The sequence below is a fragment of the Natator depressus genome, chromosome 5, assembly GCF_965152275.1.
Source record: "Natator depressus isolate rNatDep1 chromosome 5, rNatDep2.hap1, whole genome shotgun sequence".
In the NCBI taxonomy this organism is placed as follows: domain Eukaryota; kingdom Metazoa; phylum Chordata; order Testudines; family Cheloniidae; genus Natator; species Natator depressus.
Genome location: NC_134238.1, coordinates 79,152,178 through 79,172,845, shown reverse-complemented (window position 1 = coordinate 79,172,845; position 20,668 = coordinate 79,152,178). Strand labels below are relative to the sequence as shown.

Genomic DNA, 20,668 nt, shown 5'->3' with positions numbered 1-20,668 from the left:
TTACTCAGGGACTGGTAAAAAACACTGATGTTTTTACCTGATTAAGGACGTCAGGACTTTGCCTATGAAAATAGACTAAATACTGGCATGCAATAAAGAGCTCTCTCAATACAAGAGTTGATAGTCACAGTAGAGTAATTCCTTGGCAAGACACCTAAAGTAACGTAGGGAGGTTTAACACACAAACATGCGCACATGCGCGCGTGCACACACACAGAGCCAGTTCACTCACTCCTACTACAATGTGCAGCAAGAACAGACCTAATTATAAAAAGTTTGCAGTTGCCCAACTAGCAATCTAAGGAATTGGTGTTTCAATAAAGTTGAATCGTCTCCGTTCCTGGCCTCTCACATGAGTCTGTCACAGCATGTAGGGACCAAAAGTCAAGAACAAGGGAGACTGAAAAGAACCTCCTGCTTAGGGAGGGAGAACCCTTTGCCTGCAATCTCTGCAATAAATCAAGGAGGGGGAAAGCTGATGAACCTGTCCTCCCTCTTGCAGGGAAAGAAGAAGAACCAAGATCCCCACTCTGCGGGAAGGATGGAGAGGAACCAGCTGCTCAGAAGTGCACAGGATATGGTTGGGAGAACAGACAAATTTCCTTCGGTGGGTTTCCCCCTGCATCTCTAGAGAGAGTGGATTCAAATCTGCATCAAAAGATCAAAAGTGAATTGGAGTCCCATGCTAGTCCCAAACGGACATGAGCTCATATCACACTGAGGTGAATTGTCAGTAATGGGTATGGGAGGAGGCTGCTTGCACAGCTGTTACCTGCATGATACCCGAATCCAGTCAGTGCAATCACTTTGTCATTTTTAGAGAGAACATTATAACACTCAGGAAGTCCTTGTCTACAATTACCACCCAGCAAGCCAAACAGTCACAGTAATACAGCAGCCCAAGACGTTTTGAAATAAAAGTTCTGTTAACAGAAGACAGTTACACAATCGGTAAATAACAGTCAAAATGCAAGTAGGGTTTGAAGAGGAAGAACAGGTGGAGAGATCCATTATGGGTCCAATTCTATCCTCAGACACAAATTTGTGCAGCTCCCTTATAAGGGCAGTGTTTGTCTCTCCTTAATAAAGAACTGTATTTTTTGGAGAGTAGGTTCATTTCTGCACCACTTACATAACAGGTTTTATTCTTGAGTAGAATGACCATGCAAATAAATTAAACACCAAATCAGAGTTTACCAAACAATAATTTACAACAAATTTCAGAATCCTAGGAAAATGTCTCCCTCTCTATTTTAGGATTTTATCCTGCCACCCATCTCCTCTGAATCAGAGCTTCAGCCATGCAAAATAAATTTGGACTTCATGGAGAGTCTCTGGCTCATCTGACTGAGTTCGATATCTAGGCATATATGCGGCCCCCATCACCACAGTATAATCATGTTATTTTATAACAACCCAAAAAGTTTATAAAAAATAAATAATCTGCTATCTCTTTATATTATTTTATTGTGCCTTTGTTCATACTAAAGAAAATGCAAGTCTTGGGACTCCATGGATAATAACAGCTGAAAGTAAATTGGGTGAAGAGGGTTTTTTTAATGTTACGCAAACGCTGATGAAAATCAGGTCCAGTAGTTGTTGTCTTCCCAGTGTTACACACTATTATTTATTTGGTCTGATTTCCACTATGGGTCTGTTTTAAGAGGCGCTGTCTGTCAACACAGATGAGGAGACCGCACAATTCTGTCATACTATACCTTGTAACAAACTGCACTGCTCAAATTAAACACTTACCCTCCCCACTATGCTGGCCAATAATAATGTTATTTGTTCCTAGAATGCCTATGAACAACTGAATCTCCAGCAGGACAATCCAATGAAAGCAACAGCTCATAAAAAAGCTGGATATACGCCAAACCCCATGTCCCAAACATTGCTTCAACAGCATGTGAATAAAATACCCTCTTCCTCTTTAATCCTCCCTTGAAGAACAATAGCAATCTGAAACAAATTTTTAGCAGTTAAATTTAGCTGTATTGGTATGCAAAAACTTTTACAGAGCATCACAAATATCCCATTAGATCACTCTATTCAAGGTACAATAAAGGCTCTTTCACACTAGGTCTTTTGTGTACAGACAGCACAAAGTATTTTCACTGCTGAAGCTACTATGACCAGCGGTCAGAGGCAATGTGCAGAGGCAGCAGCAGCAGCAGCAGAGAGTTGATTTGATACAAATATATTCAAAATAAACTATAACTGAAGAGGCTTGGGTCAAGGGAAAGTAATCCTGGAGAGTCTGCTGATGGGGAGGATTTATTCCAAACACAAATCAACAGAATCCTCAAGGTGTTAATTTAAAATTCCCATTGGCTATCCATGGAGACAAATAAATTATATCTAATATATATAAGTAGATGTACACACTTCATACAGAACACACTTCATAAGGATTCAACTACACATGTGCAACTTTAAATTAAGCATGCTAGATAAAGATCAGGATAACATTGGCACAGTTTTATCACAATTCTCTTGATATTTGGTGTTGTGGTTGTGGAGAAAAACGTGACACAAGTGCACCCTGAAGGCTCAGAAACCAAAATGCAAAGAAAAGGAATCCCAAAAATAATATTTTTAAGATCTCATGATTTTTAAGTCAATATCATGATTTTTTGGAGTCTGATTCATGGTTTTGGGGGATTGTTAATATTATTTGCATAACAATTGTCACAGGGCCACAGGAAAGACTCCCAAGAAAAGAAAAGAGCAGTGAAAGGAGAAAGCAATTGCAACCATGCATCAGCTGGAGGCCTATAGTCTGGCAGTGCTGTCCAAAATGTGGGTGGAGCTTGTTGAGGAGGGGGCATGGCTAAGGTGCTGAGATGCCCTAAACACAGTGCATCCATTCAGCAGCAGTGGCTGGCAGAGCTCTTCTGGAATCCACCCTGTCTTGGGTGAATCCCTCCTTTGGTTCAAGGGGCCAGGCAAGAGTAATTAGCAATTCCCCATGCCAGCAAAAATGAATAAGGCTCAACAAAAGTTGTTCATGAATATCTGGGGCGGGCCAGATATAGTGAAACTAGTTATAATGAAGAACAACTGAAGTCCCAAGTTGTTTCAGTACCTTCAATGCACTAATTAAAATGTTTATGATACAGCAATGAACCTCCACTTCTGTTTTTTGCAGAGTAACTTCATTCTATCATCACATACAGAGTGTGCTTTTACATACAACAATCAGATTCTAGTGGGCCCAGAAAAAAAGCTGTTATTCAATAAAGCTATAAACCTTAAAAGGAGATATGGAGGAACACCTTTAATGTGAGTTTGCCCATAATAAATCTTGGGAAAACCTGATTTCATTATTCCACTACACTTCTATTTAAAAAAAAAAAAAAAGACATACAGGTCAATACCTGGGTTCCCCTACCACCAAAGCCATGTGGTCATAGTAGAGCTGCACCCAGTGCTGGCAGGCACCATGCACCGCAGGGAACCTTCCCGGCAGGGTTTCAACTCTCTGGTACAGGGGTGGCCAACCTGTGGCTCCGGAGCTGCATGAGGCTCTTCAGGGATTAATATGTGGCTCCTTGCATAGGGGATGACTCTGAGGCTGGAGCTACAGATGCTAACTTTCCAATGTGCTGTGGGGTGCCCACTGCTCAACACCCTGCTCTGCCCCAGGTCCTGCCACCACTCCAACTCCTTCCCCCAAGATTCCTCCCCCTTCCCCTGAGCCTGCCATACCCTCACTCCTCGCTCCTCCCCCACAGAGCCTCCTGCGCACTGCAAAACAGCTGATTGCAGCTGGTGGGAGGCGTGGGTAAGGGGCTGATTGGTGAGGCTGCCGATGGGCGGGAGGCGCTTGGGGCTGGAGGGGGGGAGCGGATGTGGGGCTACTGACATATTACTGTGGCTCTTTTGCAATGTTCATTGGTAAATTCTGGCTCCTTCTCAGGCTCAGGTTGGCCACCCCTGCTCTGGTACCACCCAGGTGGGGAGGGAGAACTCTTGGAGAAGTGCAGGGAAGTTCTCCAGGTCTCCAAATTCCCATGGCAGCTTTAAGAGCTGGGTGGGGAAGGGCACTTCAGTGCTGCCTGCACCTTCAATTTCTCTCTCTCTCTCTTTCTCTTTCTTATTCACACACACAGCAAAAGAGAGAGGAAAGTTGGAGAGACGTGGCTGGTAAGTGAAAAACAGTGAGGGAGAGTGAAATGAAAAGAGATCAACCAAGTGAAGAGACGGTGATAATGAATATAGGATATGGAATGAACAAAAAAGGATACTGAGTCAATGGAGGAGGAAGGAATGGGAATGAGTGAATGAAGGGGTAAATGGGACGAGGGAGGGAATAGAGTAAAAGGGGTAGGGAACAGGCAGAGGAAGAGACTAGTCAGGTTTAAACTTGAGCTTAGGCAGTCATTCTTTTTGCGCTCAGACAAGAAAAGTTAGAGGGAACCTTGATCAGGGCAAATATATTTACCTTCTCCAGCAATGGAGCCCTATCCAATCTGGCTTGTCAATGGGGCCAAAATAAGCATTTTTTTAATATTGGCACTTGCTGCTACTCCTTTGGAATAAATGAGAGAAATCAGACCACACACAGAGTTCTGACACATTCTGATAAATCAGAGCAAGCTCCTCCAACAGCGACCAGGAGATCAAGCACAGGATCTATGATAATTTCCCGAAGAAGGACAATACAGTAAAAACAACACAAGACAGGCAGCAGCAGGTGTAAACTTACCACTAGAGCAATTGGGACCCCCCCAGCCAGGCTCACACTGACAGGTGTTTGGAGCAATACAACGACCATGGACACATTTATCAGCACAGTGAGCTGTCAGAAAGAGAAATCAATAAAAATAAGAACATCTTGCACAAAAATAAAAACAAACAATAAAACACCACACAATAGCTTTTTCCCCAATCCAGCTGTTTTATTTTTTGTCTCAAATATCCTTTAAAAACATGAAAAATTGTTTGTAAATTCATGTTTGGTAGCTTCACCTGTGAGTCATTTTTCAGACTTAACGTGTATTTTATAACCATACAACTTATTCTCTAAGTTCAAAATCTCAAAATAAATTCCATTAAGGCTGCTCAAATACTATTTCATGCTAAGCTATGAGAAGATACTCTAAACTTTTGGAGAAAAACTCATGCCAGTTTTTGCTGCAGCAGTGAGTAAAACATGATTTTCTCTACACCACACAGAATACATCACAACACATCAGTACTTTAATATTTATCTTCATGAATGACTGTATGACTCAGAAGCAGCACGGTGAAACAAACATGATCACTAGACAAATACAAAATGTAAACTTGCTGACTCCTCCTGCAATTATCATTGCCAGCGCTGAGTAGAGCTGGATGAAATTTTTCATTTGAAACTTTTTTTAAACAATTAAGGGCCTTTTTTGAAATTGGAAATTTGTGGGAAAACTTTTCATTTTGACCAGCCCTAATGTCGAGTCTTTTGTGCGAGATGTACTCTAGTGTTCGGAGCACAGAAGTGGGAGCCAGAGTGTTCTAAAACCTGGGCATAAGACTTACACTAGGTCACCTTGGGCAAATCACAATCTTTTTGCTTCAACTTCTTCACCTATAAATTTGATATACATGTTACTTGCTTACCTACATCATGTGGTGAACGTGAATTAATGTTAACGTTCACAAAGCTCTTTGAAGATGCAAAGTGCAGTGTAAATTATTATTGATGAAGAATCAGAAACAGTGGTCTAGCCACCAGAAGGGCATGAAAAGCTACATACCATTAGCATGGGATACTGGGAGGGAAACCTAGAGCAAGAAGGAAGCTATGGGAACCCAGAGCAGAGAGGGAGCAGCACAGAGAAGATTGGAATAGGGAGGGAATCAGGGCTGTTGCGAAGACATGTCCAGAATAAGGATTGAGGTGAAGGCAGATCTTTGTTGGACAAAAAGACCAAACTGCAAACAAGACAAAGACATCACCATACTGACTGAGGGGAAGGGCTTATGTCAGTCACAGTGGCAGACAGGTCAATTAGTCCTGCCCTCCCAACTAACAGTGACGTTATCTAATTCTTAGGCCAGGAAACTAAAGAAGCCTCATAGAATTGCCCATCATAGGTAGGGGTACAGGAGTTAGGGGTGGTAAATATTTAAGACAATGATGACTGACCACAACTCCCAGAGCTTGAAATCACTCTAGCAAAGAAAAACAAATAAGGAAAACTACATACACTGAAGGTACATCCCCAGGAAGGTCAGTTAATTTTTGTGTATATATATGTACACACACACACACACATATTGTGGGAATTTTTCAATTCAAACAACAGTAATTTCCAAAAGATACACATGGGATGATGATTCTCTCTGTACCATCTCCAAAGTCTGCCATTTGAAAGAAACATCCACAACAGAAACCTGATCATTTATACCAATGAGAAGTGAATCTTTGGGGGAGGAGAAAAGATAAATGGCTCAGCTGGTGTTTGGAAGAGGTTTAAGGAGGCTAAATATGAATTGGACTTTTGTTGAATGAGTGGAAAATGTGCATGTGTGGATAAACAGGTGATTACTCACATACTAAACCCAAATTTCTATGCAATGGGGCTACATAGCTCTGCATTGGCCCCACTTTCATTATATCCCATTATGCACACTGTGAAATACATAGAAATAACACATACAAAAGTTTGTATTTGTTAACACAAGCCTAAATAATAATACCTATATAATATCTTTATAACTTAATACCTCTGTAATACCTTTATAAGTAACTGCAGAGAAGTCTACTTACTAGACTGTTTTAAACTTATTAAAGCTTGAGATTTACAGCCCCCATGTTATTTTAAGAATAAAGTGAATTTAGTGCTGGTGAAATATGCCAGGTTGCCAATCCTGCAGATTGAAGTCCTTTATCGATCATGTAGTTCAGGCTTCACCACACAGCTACCAATGTGTCCTTGATCTCAAAGTACCTCCCCTAACAGTGAGGATAGCTCAGTTTCCCTCTCCATTAGTTCTTTGGCCAATCCACTAAAGCTGTTAACAAGGATGCCATTAAGAGCACTCTTTGATGGTGTAAATGGACACATGCCCATCAGGAACTGAATTAAAACCACTGCCTCATTTCACATAGATTACTGATTAACCATTGGATGGCAAAGACTTTGAGTCACTAAAGTCCAGAACTGATTCGGGTGACCTAGAGGAGAAAGACTCTGACCCAGATTCTCAGTTGTGCCCAATACCTGATGGGTACAGCAGAGGGGCACAAAGGAGCCAGTTGAATCTAGAACCAGCACTGGTCCTGGTGTAGTATAGAATAAAAGCAACCTTAGTCCATTCCACCAGCTGAGGACTACCATACTGCCTACTCTATGAGCAGAGACTATGGATCAACTGCCATTTTGAAAGAAATTCAAATAGGCTTTAAACTAATTTTTCACATCCAAAACTCCTGCTGACTCTTCTGGCCATTCCTTATGTACAAGGAATGCAGGATGAAGTCCATTGATATAAAGGATATTATATAACATGATTATTACTGCTTCCAAAATATTTTAATAAAGATAATTTAAAATATCAAATGAAAATACCATATTTACAAAATTCTACACAAAAGGAGATCCACATGTAATTCTTTATTTTCAAGAGGTTATACTAAATTTGAGGAATATTTAAGTAATGTAAGAAAGGCAGGATCACATCCTATGTGTGCCTAAGAAAGAAGGGAAAGGAGGGACATGAAACATTTCTTAGTTAAGCTTCTTAAATCCAAAATTATATCCAATTCAAGAAATTTTTCTTTCCATACTCAGGACACTAATATATCCAAAACTGTTTACAGTCATAAAAATAATTAGTTGTTTCCCATATATCTTCTGTGGTTACTGTTGGACTCACAGCATCTGAACTCAAACCAGCATCCTTAACAGATGTTGTGTGAGGCAAAAAAATACCACATCATCAAGTTCTGGTATTTTAATACTCTAAGCTAAATTCAGAGCTGGCACCAAATAGAGCAACAGCATCTGCTCCAGTGGAAGGAAGTGCAAATAGGGGCATATTATCTGTGGAGGTCTATATTGTGTCAGAAAAAGAAGTAAGAAGACTTGCACTGGGCTGTGGGTGGGATATGACTTGGACTAGTGAAAAAGCTGAAGGAGACATCGCATCAAGGAAAGAGGTCCTGTTTGCATTATGGCCTACTACAGACCTGATGCTAACATGTTGATGTACAAGGATTGGTGTAACTCAAATTGAGTCTGTCTGGTTCAAATAGCACCAAAAAGTCATTGACAGTAGTAAGCAGCATGCAGAAAGCACATTCAGCACTGCCAAATCAACCAATGCCAAAACAACCATTTATACGAAAAAAATGAGAGTATTTTTCAAATGAGAACACATTGCTGGGTAAGCTCAGTACTGCATATTAAAACGTAAAAAGTGTTAGCCACATAGAACATAGCCATTTTTATTATTATACTGTTGCAACTGGTGGGTGGCAAACTCTCCATGCACATTTTCAGACATATCACAGGATCATACCAAGGTGAGGGGAGATCATACCAAGAGAATTAAATCATGTTTAGTGCATATAATACAGATCAACTTGACATTTTCAGACACTAACCACATTAGTCCTACCACCAGTACAAGGTCTCTAATTGATACTTGTCTGTTATCACTGGGGTAAAGACAGACAGTATGACATTTAGAGAGAAGATTGCAATCCAGAAACCTCCTTTTATATTAATGTGCTATAGTACACCACCTGTGGTGCAATTTAGACTTCTCTTCAATTCCACCATCTACTTAAAATATTACACTTGAGTGTTGGAATTTATGTGTCTCATTAACCTTACACCTTTACTTGTGCACCAGCCCTGTCAGCTGTGAAACATAATCAGGTGAATCAAAATTTCTGAATAGCATTTTATGCATCTGCATAGTAACTAAGAAAGTGATATGAAATTTCTTAATCATAAGCCATTATGGACTGTGTTTAAACAGCTGTGCATAGAGTTATCTGATGTCAAAAGAAGATGCTGAAGAATTCACTACAGTAAATCTTGAAATGAGAAAGAGGGTTTGATCTTTAACACAAGGAATGCACAATTTTTTGAAGAATTTTGTCAAATACTTGGAAAAGAATGAAACCTATATTGCTCAGGAATAGGGCTGGGTGAAAATTTTCAGATTAAATTTTTTTTCAATGAAAACTGCAGATTTGGATCGACCAAATTGTGAATCTGCCAAATTATTTCAGCTGGAAAATAAATAAATAAATAAAATTTTGAAAATCTCAAAGTATGTTTTTGACATATTTGAAATGAAACATTAAGATTTTTCAATTGAAAATGACTTCTCATTTTGAATGTTACTTCAATTTTTTAAAAATTATAGGTAAAAAAGCCCTTGAAAACAAAAAGTTTCATTTCAGGTCAAATAAAATGCATTGTTCATCCTGAAATGAATTTTTATTTTTACTTTTACAGTTTGCTGAAATTTTTGAAAAAATTTTCATTTTGGGTCAACCCAAAACAACCACAACCACAACCACTTCTTCTTCTTTTCTTCAATATTTTGGTTCTGCCACTGAATTGAAAAATTGGTTATTTGCAAAACTCCAGTCAGAAATATATTTATAAAGGGCCAAATCCCCAAGACCGTACTTGGCAAAACTACATTTGAAGTTGAATGGCTAAGTCATGACTCTGCTGCCCTACAGGCATTGATCCAAGCTATAGCCCAGTTTTAAAACTGGGCCAGACTCTGTGCCTATAGAGCAGTTAGTGGATATTGCATGTGTCTCTGTAGTGGCCACAGAACAAATCCTAGATCCCCATCCCCTCTTTCACAGGCAGAGATCATTATCCTTCACAACCTCTCTAAGCCACTACCAAAAGCATGTGGTGTTGGTGGGAGTGGAGGCAAACAGAATTCTGATCCCCAGAATCTGCACAGACAGCTCCCTGGAAGTTACTGTAGTCACTGAGGGGAAAGACTCCAAAGTCCCTGTGAGGAGAAGAGGAAGGAGGCGGGATCTGCAGAGAGACGGTGGAAAGCTCTTCTGAAGTTCTGTGGGGCTCAACTGCGATCAGTTTTTCATAGATTCACAGGTTTGAAGGCCAGAAGGGACTACTGTGATCATCCAGTCTGACCTCCTTTATAACATAAGCTACAGAATGTCCACAAAATAATTCTTAGACTAGAGCATATCTTTTACAAAAATATCTAATCTATGTAAAAATTGCCAGTGATGGAGAATCCACCACAACCCTTAGTAAATTGTTCTGATAATTAATTATTCTCACTCTTTAAAAATTTATGCCTTATTTCCAGCCTAAATTTATCTAGCTTCAACTTCCAGACATTGGATCATGTTATATTTTTCTCTGCTGGACTGAAGAGCTCATTATCAAATACTTGTTCCCCATGTAGGTATTTCAAGACTCTATTCAAACACCCCAAACCTTCTCTCTGTTAAGCTAAATAGATTGACCTATTTGTCTATCACTATAAGGCATGTTTTCTAATTCTTTAATCATTTTTGTGGCTCTTCTCTAAACCCTCTTCAATTTAGCAACATCCTTCCTGAATTGTGGACACCAGAACTGGACACAGTATTCCAGCAGTGGTCACATCAGTGTCAATTACAGAGGTAAAATAATCTCTCTATTCAAGATTCCCCTGTTTATGCATCCAAGGATCGCATTAGCCCCTTTGGCCACAGCGTCGCACTAGGAGCTCTGTCATAAATATAAAGGGAAGGGTAACCACCTTTCTGTATACCGTGCTATAAAATCCCTCCTGGCCAGAGGCAAAACTCTTTCACCTATAAAGAGTTAAGAAGCTAAGATAACCTCACAGGCACCTGACCAAAATGACCAATGAGGAGACAAGATACTTTCAAAGCTGGAAGGGGTGGGGGGACAAAGGGTCTGTCTGTCTGTGTGATGCTTTTGCTGGGAACAGAACAGGAATGGAGTATTAGAACTTGTTAGTAAGTAATCTAGCTAGAAATGAGTTAGATTTCCTTTTGTTTAAATGGCTGGTAAATAAGCTGTGCTGAATGGAATGTATATTCCTGTTCTTGTGTCTTTTTGTAACTTAAGGTTAGAGGGATTCTCTATGTTTTGAATCTGATTACCCTGCAAGGTATTTACCATCCTGATTTTACAGAGGTGATTCTTTTACTTTTTCTTTAATTAAAATTCTTCTTTTAAGATCCTGATTGCTTTTTCATTTTTCTTAAGATCCAAGGGTTTGGGTCTGTGTTCACCTATGCAAAGTGGTGAGGATTTTTATCAAGCCTTCCCCAGGAAAGGGGGTGTAGGGCTTGGGGGGATATTTTGGGGGGAAGACATCTCCAAGTGGGCTCTTTCCCTGTTCTTTGTTTAACACGCTTGGTGGTGAAGCATAGGGTTCAAGGACAAGGCAAAGTTTGTACCTTGAGGAAGTTTTTAACCTAAGCTGGTAAGAATACGCTTAGGGGGTCTTTCATGCAGGTCCCCACATCTGTAGAGTTCAGAGTGGGGAAGGAACCTTGACAAGCTCATGTTCAGATGATTATCCACCTCGATTCCCAAATCTTTTTCAGAGCCACTGCTTTTCAGGACATAGCCCCCCCATCCTATAAGTATGGCCTAAATTCTTTGTTTCTAGATGTACACATTTGCATTTAGTTGTATTAAAATGCACATTGTTTGCTTGTGACCAGTTTACCAAGCAATCTAGTGACCTGTCCCAGCAATCAGTGATCTGTCCTCTTCATTATTTACCATTCCCCCCATTCTTTTGTCATCTGCAAACTTTATCAGTTATGATTTTATATTTTCTTGTTACCTGTGGTATTGGACATCCAAAATGAAGCTCATCTCCACAGAAGTAATGGAGGTGAGTGGCCTCTGCTATTTAGCCCACTGGTACTTTAGCCTGAGTACAATTAAAAGTCTAGTTCTGCCATCCTTGCTTATTCTGCAAGTGGTCTCATTGAAATGAATGGATTGATTCTTTCTTTCCCCCCTAATTTTTGCGGGGGAGTTACTTAGATTTCACATCTCCTTTAAACTAGGACAAAAATATGTCTTTACTCTGATAATCTACACTCACCCTGCTTGACAGAATGTATAACTTCGAGTTATTCCTACTGCTGCAGTGATAATGAGTGATTTGATCTTAAAGAACACAGTGAGTGCCATCTAATTATGCATCAAGAAATATGATTGGCATCTGTCATGAGTGGGGTCTTCTCTCATTCTCTGTCTAAAGTAAAAACTGCTTTTATTTCTGAAAGCACAAGTATCTAATTTGTGGGCAATTAAAACCACCACTAGCAAAGGATGCTGACAAAGGCTTTTCCACAGTGCTTTACTGGTATGTTTCCAGGGATGAATCTGCACTCCACAGCAATGGATTCTGGTCTCCCTCTAAAAAATTGAAATATGTTTTGGCTGTTGTAGCCAAAAAAAAAAAACATATTGAGTAAACAGTTGTTTATGCTAGGTCACCTAAGTTTTGATGATCAGGTTTCTCACTTGTAAGGGCATTATCCAGACATTCAGAAACAAAAAGTTGGCACGATTTCATTGAGATGACAATGGCGTTACAGAATAATTTAAGAATTTAGCAAGTTTTCCTTCATAAGCGCAATAAGTATGTCAATTTGACAGGCAGAATTGCTACAGATATTTGCTGGGCAGATTTTTCTAAATACATCCATGGCAATGGGTTTGGAATCTAATTTTAAGAAGCATGTCATTTTATGGAACATGGTGTTCAAAGCAGGTCATAGAATCAGAGAAATGTAGGGCTGAAAGGGACCTAAGCCACATCTCCAGCACTGACCTATATGTAGAGAGCTGAGGAGATCCACCTCAGGGAGGAAAACTGAGGCAGTGCCACACTTTGCAAGCTGGGGGTGCTACAGGGAAGCCACACCCTACAACATTAATGTATTTCAGTGGTTAACTATCTTACAGTTAGGAATTTTCCCTAATATCCAACCTAAATCTCCATTGCTGCAGATTAAGTTGATTACTTCTTGTTAGTATATGTGCAAAGTGCCTCAGGTGACACATGACCAGGATTTATCACCAAATTTGATCATCTGGTTGGATCATTAGCTTGCTCAGGCTAGGTACTGATGGGGAGTGTGACGTGAATGCTGATCCATGCCCCCCCAGATTACTTCTTGACCTACCTTCAGTGGACATGGAGAACATTTCGTCACCATACTCTTTGTAACAGTCCTTAACATGTTTAAAGACGGTTAGCAGGTTCTCCCTCAGCCTCTTTCCCTAGATTAAACATGCCCAGTTTTTTTAACCTTTCCTAGTAGGTCAGGTTTTCTAAACCTTTTATCATTTTTGTTGCTCTCCTCTGGACGTTCTCCAATTTGTTCACATCTTTCTTAAAGTGTGGCACCCAAAACTGAACACAGTACTCCAGCTGAGGCCTCACCAGTGCTGAGTAAAGCAGAACAAATACCTCCCGTTTCTTTCATCTGTCACTCCTGTTAATACACCCCAGAATGAATTTTTTCACAGCTGCTTCATATTGTTGGCTCATGCAGTTTGTGAACCATTATATCCCCCAGTGCCTTTTCAGCAGCACTACTGCCTAGCCAGTTATTCCCCATTTTATAGTTGTGCATTTGATTTTTCCTTCCTAAGTGTAGTAATTTGCACTTGTCTTTATGGAATTTCATCTTGTTGATTTCAGGCTGATAATCCTATGGAAAATATTTCTCATATAGGATAGATAGATAGTTGTTAGATACAAAGTTATTTTTATATGTGAATAATAAAGAGGTCCTAGTAGTAAAAGTCAATAGTAATTTGCCAAGTAAGAATCAATTATGGGACTAGCGAGTGTTTATGTGGTACATCCCTAATCAAACAGCACAGTAAATCTGTGCTAGAAAAACTGAACCATACACAGTACAGATGCTTTCTCTCATTTCCATTTCCAAAATCCCATTTCTTGGTGGCAACAGTGGACAAAGAGCATGCTCCTGAGAATCCAAATGTTACCAAGGGAGGAAGTTTCACTCAGGACTATAATCCTTCAAAAGCTAGCCATGAAACGACATATGTTGTAATTGTTATTACTTTATGGCAATATATAGTGAGGTGCCAAGCTCCTCCTGAAAGCAGGACAGCAATGGAAGATAAGATGCTGTAAGAATTGTGAAAAACTCCCAGAAGCAGCCAGCAGCAGGTCCGGCTTCTAGGCGGAGGCACGCAAGCAGCTCTGTGCGGCTCTCACGTGTTGGCCAGTGAGCCGATGCTTAGGGCAGGGCAGCACACGGAACCCCATGGCCCCCACCAAGGAGCCGGACCTGCTGCTGGCCACTTCCAGGGCGCAGCGCGATGTCAGAACAGGTAGGGACTAGCCTGCCTTAGCTGGGCAGCACCACCCATGGGACTTTTAACCGCCTGGTTGGCGGTGCTGACCAGAGCAGTTGCAACCCAGTGCCTTACATTCTGCAAGCCAATACTGGGTCGCAACCCTCAGTTTGAAAAACACTGGTCTAGTATTAAATATGTATGTATTGTGTTGGAAAGGACACAGACACTGGTACTGTATGAGGTGCAACATGCCAGCTGATCATTAGTGAAAATCATGTCAAATGTATCTACTTATACATCTGAGGTCCAATTATCCTGTCATCTGCATATGCACAACATCAATTGACTTCAAAGAGAGTTGCATGTGCACAACTGATGGGATAATTGAGCCCTTGGTAATTCAAGTTCCACAAGTCTACCTCCAAAGAGGAGTGAACCTAGCATTTTGATAAACACATAGAATTTCAAAGCAATACAAAGTTAAACTTACGGACACACATTTCCCTGCTTTCATAAAATCCAGGACAGCACTGAGATTTCCGTCTGTACATTGTTTTTTCTCCATGCCTGTAGGCAGTACGGTAACTGATTCTAATGAAAAATAAATGGATGTTACATTTATTATAATGGCTTTGAAATAAAACAGTGTTTATTTTAGCATATTTAGGAACATCTTGGGTTGATACATAATACAAGAGAAAAACAAAAACAGAGATTTGGCTTTATTGGTTGATAAATTTAACAATATCAATGTTCCATTCTTGAAATCTGCCAATATTACCATCATAAACCTTATTTTTTCAGCGGCCAGTAAAATAGATTAAGCATGGTAAAGAATCACAGAAAGAGTTGCTTTTTTTTCCTAACACTAAACAAGCAACTTTATTAGAATAAGGAATATAGCTTTATCCCTAAAGCCTTTCTCTCTGCACTTTTTCTCTTCACTGTAGAGTTCCAGCCTAGAACCTTCCCAAGCTCTCTCTTGCCTGGCTTCTGACTACAGATTTAAGGAAACAGTACACATACCCTCACAACACCCGATCTAATATGAACAATGAACAATGAACAGCACACAACTAAATGGCAACACAGAAGACACATGTTGTCAGTACAACATCTCCATGAACTCTGTATCACTTGTATTTCGTTTTGCCAATATTAAACTATCTCATGCAGTATGCTCAAGAAGTAGTTACCCAACACCACCATAACTAATGGGTGTATCATATTGGGCAGAAGAAAAAGAATACTTTACAGCTGCTGAGGCCAGTTCTGAGTCACTCATTCCTTCCTTATTTTTTTTACTATGCATAAGAAAGGGATTTCCTTGAACAAGCATTTTTTTCCCCTGAAGGCAATGTTCCCTTTCTCCAAAGAGGGCAGCAAGTCATATGCCTCATTTTACACCTCCCTCCAGTTACTCCTTATAGGAGCGGAGGGGTATCATTTTTTGGTATATCATACAAATCTTTTTTAACCCGGTCACCACCTATCAGATACACACCACATATATGATGGGTTGATAGACCCTATGATCTTGACAGGGACAAATGCTATAAACACATATACTATTGACTGATTTAGACAAACATTTTCCAGATGAGCTGAACTGTAAATGCTAGACAGTTTATTCACTATTGTTGATGACGCTGTACACGACGGTCAATTTTTAACACACTAAATATATACCTTTCATACATTACTACAACAAAGGAACAATTTGAAAGTATTGATAATTATAAATTACCTGTGTCGAGTGCATTTAAACCAGTTCAGTATGTCAGTACAGCTGGTGTAGTAAATTTGATCAAAAGGATGTGGATATGATTCTTGAACTGTAACTGAATAACTGAAGAGAAAGAAAACAGATTACTGAGCAAGTCTATGCTCATAGTATTAATCTTTTTACAAAGAAAGATCAATCCCAGTAGATTAGCTATAGCTAGAATTGATAACTATATTCAGGTCTTTGGGGGAGAGCCAATAACCCTCAGAAATATTTATATCAGTATTTAACAATATATGACTATGAACTTGGCCGTCCTTTTCCATCCAAGTTTGCCTTCACAGATGCAGACCTGCAGAAGAGAAGTTCCTTGAGCCTCCCTAAGAAACAGCTCTACACATTACATTATCAACTAAGATAGCCCCCTTCCTAAAGGTAGAGTCTATGACTGTCAAGCTCAAACTACTCTGTATGAAAATTTAGGAAATGGCATCAAGGAAGCACTTACCACACTCAATGCTTTCTCTACTGTGCTACCAGAAGTGAGGTGTAAAACGGAGTGGCAAGTTCTTCCCTGGGTGCCTAACAATCAGGGACAACAACTACAAAATGGAACACAGCTAAAAAAGGACAGGATTCATTGAATGGAAGGTTCTCTCATCATGATGGTATTTTGGAACAGGGAGGAAAAAGAAGGATGAGGCCCCTGCCTCACTACACTGAACTATGGAGTAGGCATCTCAAGTACTTAAACCAGGAAAGTGGAACACGTCCAACCCCAAGCCAATATGATTATCAGTGTGGGAAGGTCCCCATCCTAACCAATAATTGCAGATTTGTTACTTTGTACAAAGAACCCCAGATCTAGGTTCCTTTCTCACTGCCTTCTCCTCTCCAGGAGGGAACAACATAGCAGGAATTACACCAATTACAACTCTAATACTGTAGATATTTTCATGGCCTGTGGCACAGGCTCTGAGGGAGGAGATGGATGGTTATCTCAATCTTCAGCCCATCTTGCTCTTACAGTGCTAGACATGAGTAGCTACGCTACTAAGAACTGTGAAATGGAAGGGTTTATTTTGGTTTCTCTTTTGCACAGGGGGCCATGAACAGGTCAGCTCATAGCAGCAAGTAGTTTATGAGGCATTATGAGTCTTATGTGCCCAGAAGACCATTCACCCACTCTGCAGAAAAAGGGCCAGCTCCTGAGAGGTGCTGAGCACTCTCAATTTTGATTGATTTTAGTGGAAATTACGGACATTCAATAACTTGGAGGATTGGGTCTTAAGGCCTTAATTTGGTACCACATAAATAAAATAAAATAATCACCATCCTAACAGAAGCATATCAGTGCATACAATTTAGCTTTTGCTCTACATTTATTTTTTTCCTTAATATTTTCATGCAAGTTTATTAAAGATACAGACCACTAAGGGTTATTGTTGTTCGCATTGTTTTTTTAAAGACAGCCTTTCATTTTGTGCCAAATTTTCAGAACTTGGGAGGTCATATTTCTTTTCAAGAAAACTGTACCTGAAATTAGTTATGTCTATCAAAGAAAGTGATTGCTAGACTCTGATTTATTGAAGACTTTAATAATTCAAAGTGGATGGCAATGATAACTAACAATGTAATCATTTAGAAGTTTCTGCAAAATGACTGAGCCCTATTATGCTGTGAATTGTTGGTGATTGTGAGAAAAGTGTAACAAGAGATCTTACAGTTAACTAAAGAGTAACATCTGCATCAGTCATAATATTTTAATGTTCTTAATCCCAATCCTAACATTGTCCATCATTTTATGAAATGAAAAACAGCTAATTGCCACAGATTGGATCTTAACAACCTAATAAATTCTATATTATGCAGATATTAACAGATAGCCAAACATAAAATTTATTTCTGTTTAGTTTCTAAATGTCTACCATGTTGCATTTTCCACATTAAAAACATACAGCACAAGACACAGAAGTGTAATGGACAGATCCACTTGTACTGAGACATTTCCTGATGAATATTAAAGTTAAACAATGACAACTATATGTAAAATTGAAGCTCATGAGGAAGTGCAAGCTTGATTAAGAGGTGGACCAACCATCTTTAAAGAACAGAGTGAAGACACGAACTGAAAAAAATCACAGACCTCACTAAAAAAAGAAAATTGTTCTGCATGCAGGCAGTGACTGCTCTGCTGGGTAATATATCTGACCAAATGGAACTAAGAATAGATTGTTTAAAGAAAAGTAATGTAAATCTGAAAAATCAGTTGTCTCAAGTGAGGACCATATTGGAGAAATAAAGGCAGGAGACTGAAATTTGTAATACATTTTCCTGAGGATATATCAAGGAAATAAGCTTTTGAGTAATCTCACTGAGCAGCTGGAGAGCCAAGTCTGGAGCCATAAAATGTGGTTTCTTGGCCAACCAGAGAAAATAGAGAGAGAAAATCTGCTCGGACTTTTAGAGAAATGTCTGAAAAAACTGTACCTGAAATCCACTTTGAATACTGTGAATGGAAAGACTTAGAGGGATGATAAAGAGAATACCTATAGTTATGGTATGCTTAGATACTAAAATGTCAGGAATCCTAAGAATATGTTGGATGATAATTGCTGACAGGGTGTAGAACAATTAATTCATGTAACAGTTTTAGGGGATAAAGTGTATTCTGAACCAGGCTTAGAAAGTACAGGACATTAAAGATAAGCACATTTTTTTAAAAATGGCTTTCAAAAAATACAATTTTAAAGTTTTGTTTCCTGCCAAACTACAGGTACAACCCAGTGGGAAAGTATACATGGTTTGGGACTCAAAGTTTGCAGAGAAGCCATTGGAGCAAGTGGAATCCATCTACATTTCAGAGGAGAAAAGAATAATTGAATCTTAGAAAACTCTTAACCAGACTGTTTGTGCTGGCAATAAATCAACTTTTCACTGAGTAATGGGATTATAATGTATGAAAGTGAAGGGTACATTTTCTTCTGTGGTGCTAACTCCCTGGACTGGCCACAAACATGTGCCAAGTGTGCAGCCAAATAGGGCCGCACACATTTGGTGTCTCTGATCAGTCAGTATCTATTCCCAGACAGCACCTACAATCTCCCCTTCCTGTTGTGATACTTACCTTGAGAGGGGACATTGGGAATCTAACTTTTCCAAGTGCCCAGAACCCACTCCCTGCTGATTCCTGCATCCTCCTAAAGACAAACAACTCTAATCCATCCAGCTGTCATACCCTGTCCAATCACATGTCATGGGGGTTACCTCAACTTCCCTGGGGCTCTGTACTTCTTATTTTACACAGGGCCAGCTCTGTTCATTCCTACTATGATCTCAGTTCACATGTAATGAAGATTTTATTATTGGGCGGGCCTCTTACTTAAAGTGTATAGGAATGCCAATGACACAAGCAGTAATAAACTGGTAGCTGGTGGTTACTCTTTTATACTTATGTACCTGCTGTCTGTTCTGAATGGGAATATAAATGCTATGGCAATTTTCAATTTGTGCTTTTATACATTCTACCCACTCTCTAAGCCCCAGAAAATGGAAGGATGAATGAAAGTTGATTTAGAAACACTAGGCAGATTTGTTACATCTTTGTTTTCTGCAGTCTTTGATTATTTATCTTAAAGAAATTTTGCAGTAGATTATTCTTTTCTTTTTGTTTACATTTCTCTTGTGGCTTCCTTCAAAATCTTTAGCTTCCCTAGAGCTAAAGACAGCACCACCCAACCCCCCTCCTCCCACACCATATCGGACATAAAGTACTATCAGACAAGCTTCTGGCTTTATGCTTGGCATTCAGAAACAGGGTATTTATTCAGCTAACTACTTGATATATATCAGCTAATACAAGTTTTTGCATATACTAACTTGCATGTGAGAGTTTAAGGCCAGAGAGTTGAAACGTTCCACATGAATCTCAGAGCATTTGTTGGATCAGGCCCTTAGAGGCCATTTTTGATAAACAGTCCATAAAGTGTAGAAATATCACCATAAGGCATGTGTCTCTACTAATGCTCACCAAACCTCTCAACACTTAAATACATAATACAATTTACTTCTGATGCCGGAAGAATAACCTAATGATAATGAGACCATGAGGCATGGTTTCACTATTATAATCTTCATATTTTAAAAGAAGGGAAAACAAATGCATATTGTTTAATCTTGTCTTACCCAATGTGAACATTCTACTGGCAATTATCATGAAATTATGAAAGCAACGGACTAACTAGATTAATGAATTTATAGCCGTACATTTTAAATTTCTGAATCTCATCAAAAAATTAAGCCAACAAGTCTTAATTTAGATTCAGGGAAAGCTGAAAAGTAAAGAAGCACCCTAATCATACTTGGCCCAATTCCAGTATGGCTAATTATATTCTGAATATGCAAATTCTCCTGCTGAGTTAATTGGATAAGGTATTCTTATTAACTTCTGTCCCTGTACGGTTGTGTAGTGTTTTTGGTATCCTTATAATGGATGCTGCATCCTACCCCAGAGATGACTGCATTTAAATATAAAGCAAGATGGTCCTTTTTTTTTTCATAGATTCATAGATATTTAGGTCAGAAGGGACCATTATGATCATCTAGTCTGACCTCTTGCACAACG

At 39.4% G+C, this 20,668-nt stretch overlaps 1 protein-coding gene across 1 annotated transcript in view; it reads right to left on the bottom strand.

The window, feature by feature from the left end:
• MEGF10 (multiple EGF like domains 10) overlaps positions 1-20,668 on the bottom strand; it is a 140,433-nt gene that overhangs the window by 78,824 nt on the left and 40,941 nt on the right. Inside the window, exons 3-5 of the mRNA XM_074953064.1 lie at positions 16,066-16,167; positions 14,809-14,909; positions 4,712-4,804 (exon numbers count right to left, since the gene is read on the bottom strand). Coding sequence (XP_074809165.1) covers positions 4,712-4,804; positions 14,809-14,909; positions 16,066-16,167 — 296 coding nt within the window. The remainder of the gene's footprint in view (positions 1-4,711; positions 4,805-14,808; positions 14,910-16,065; positions 16,168-20,668) is intronic.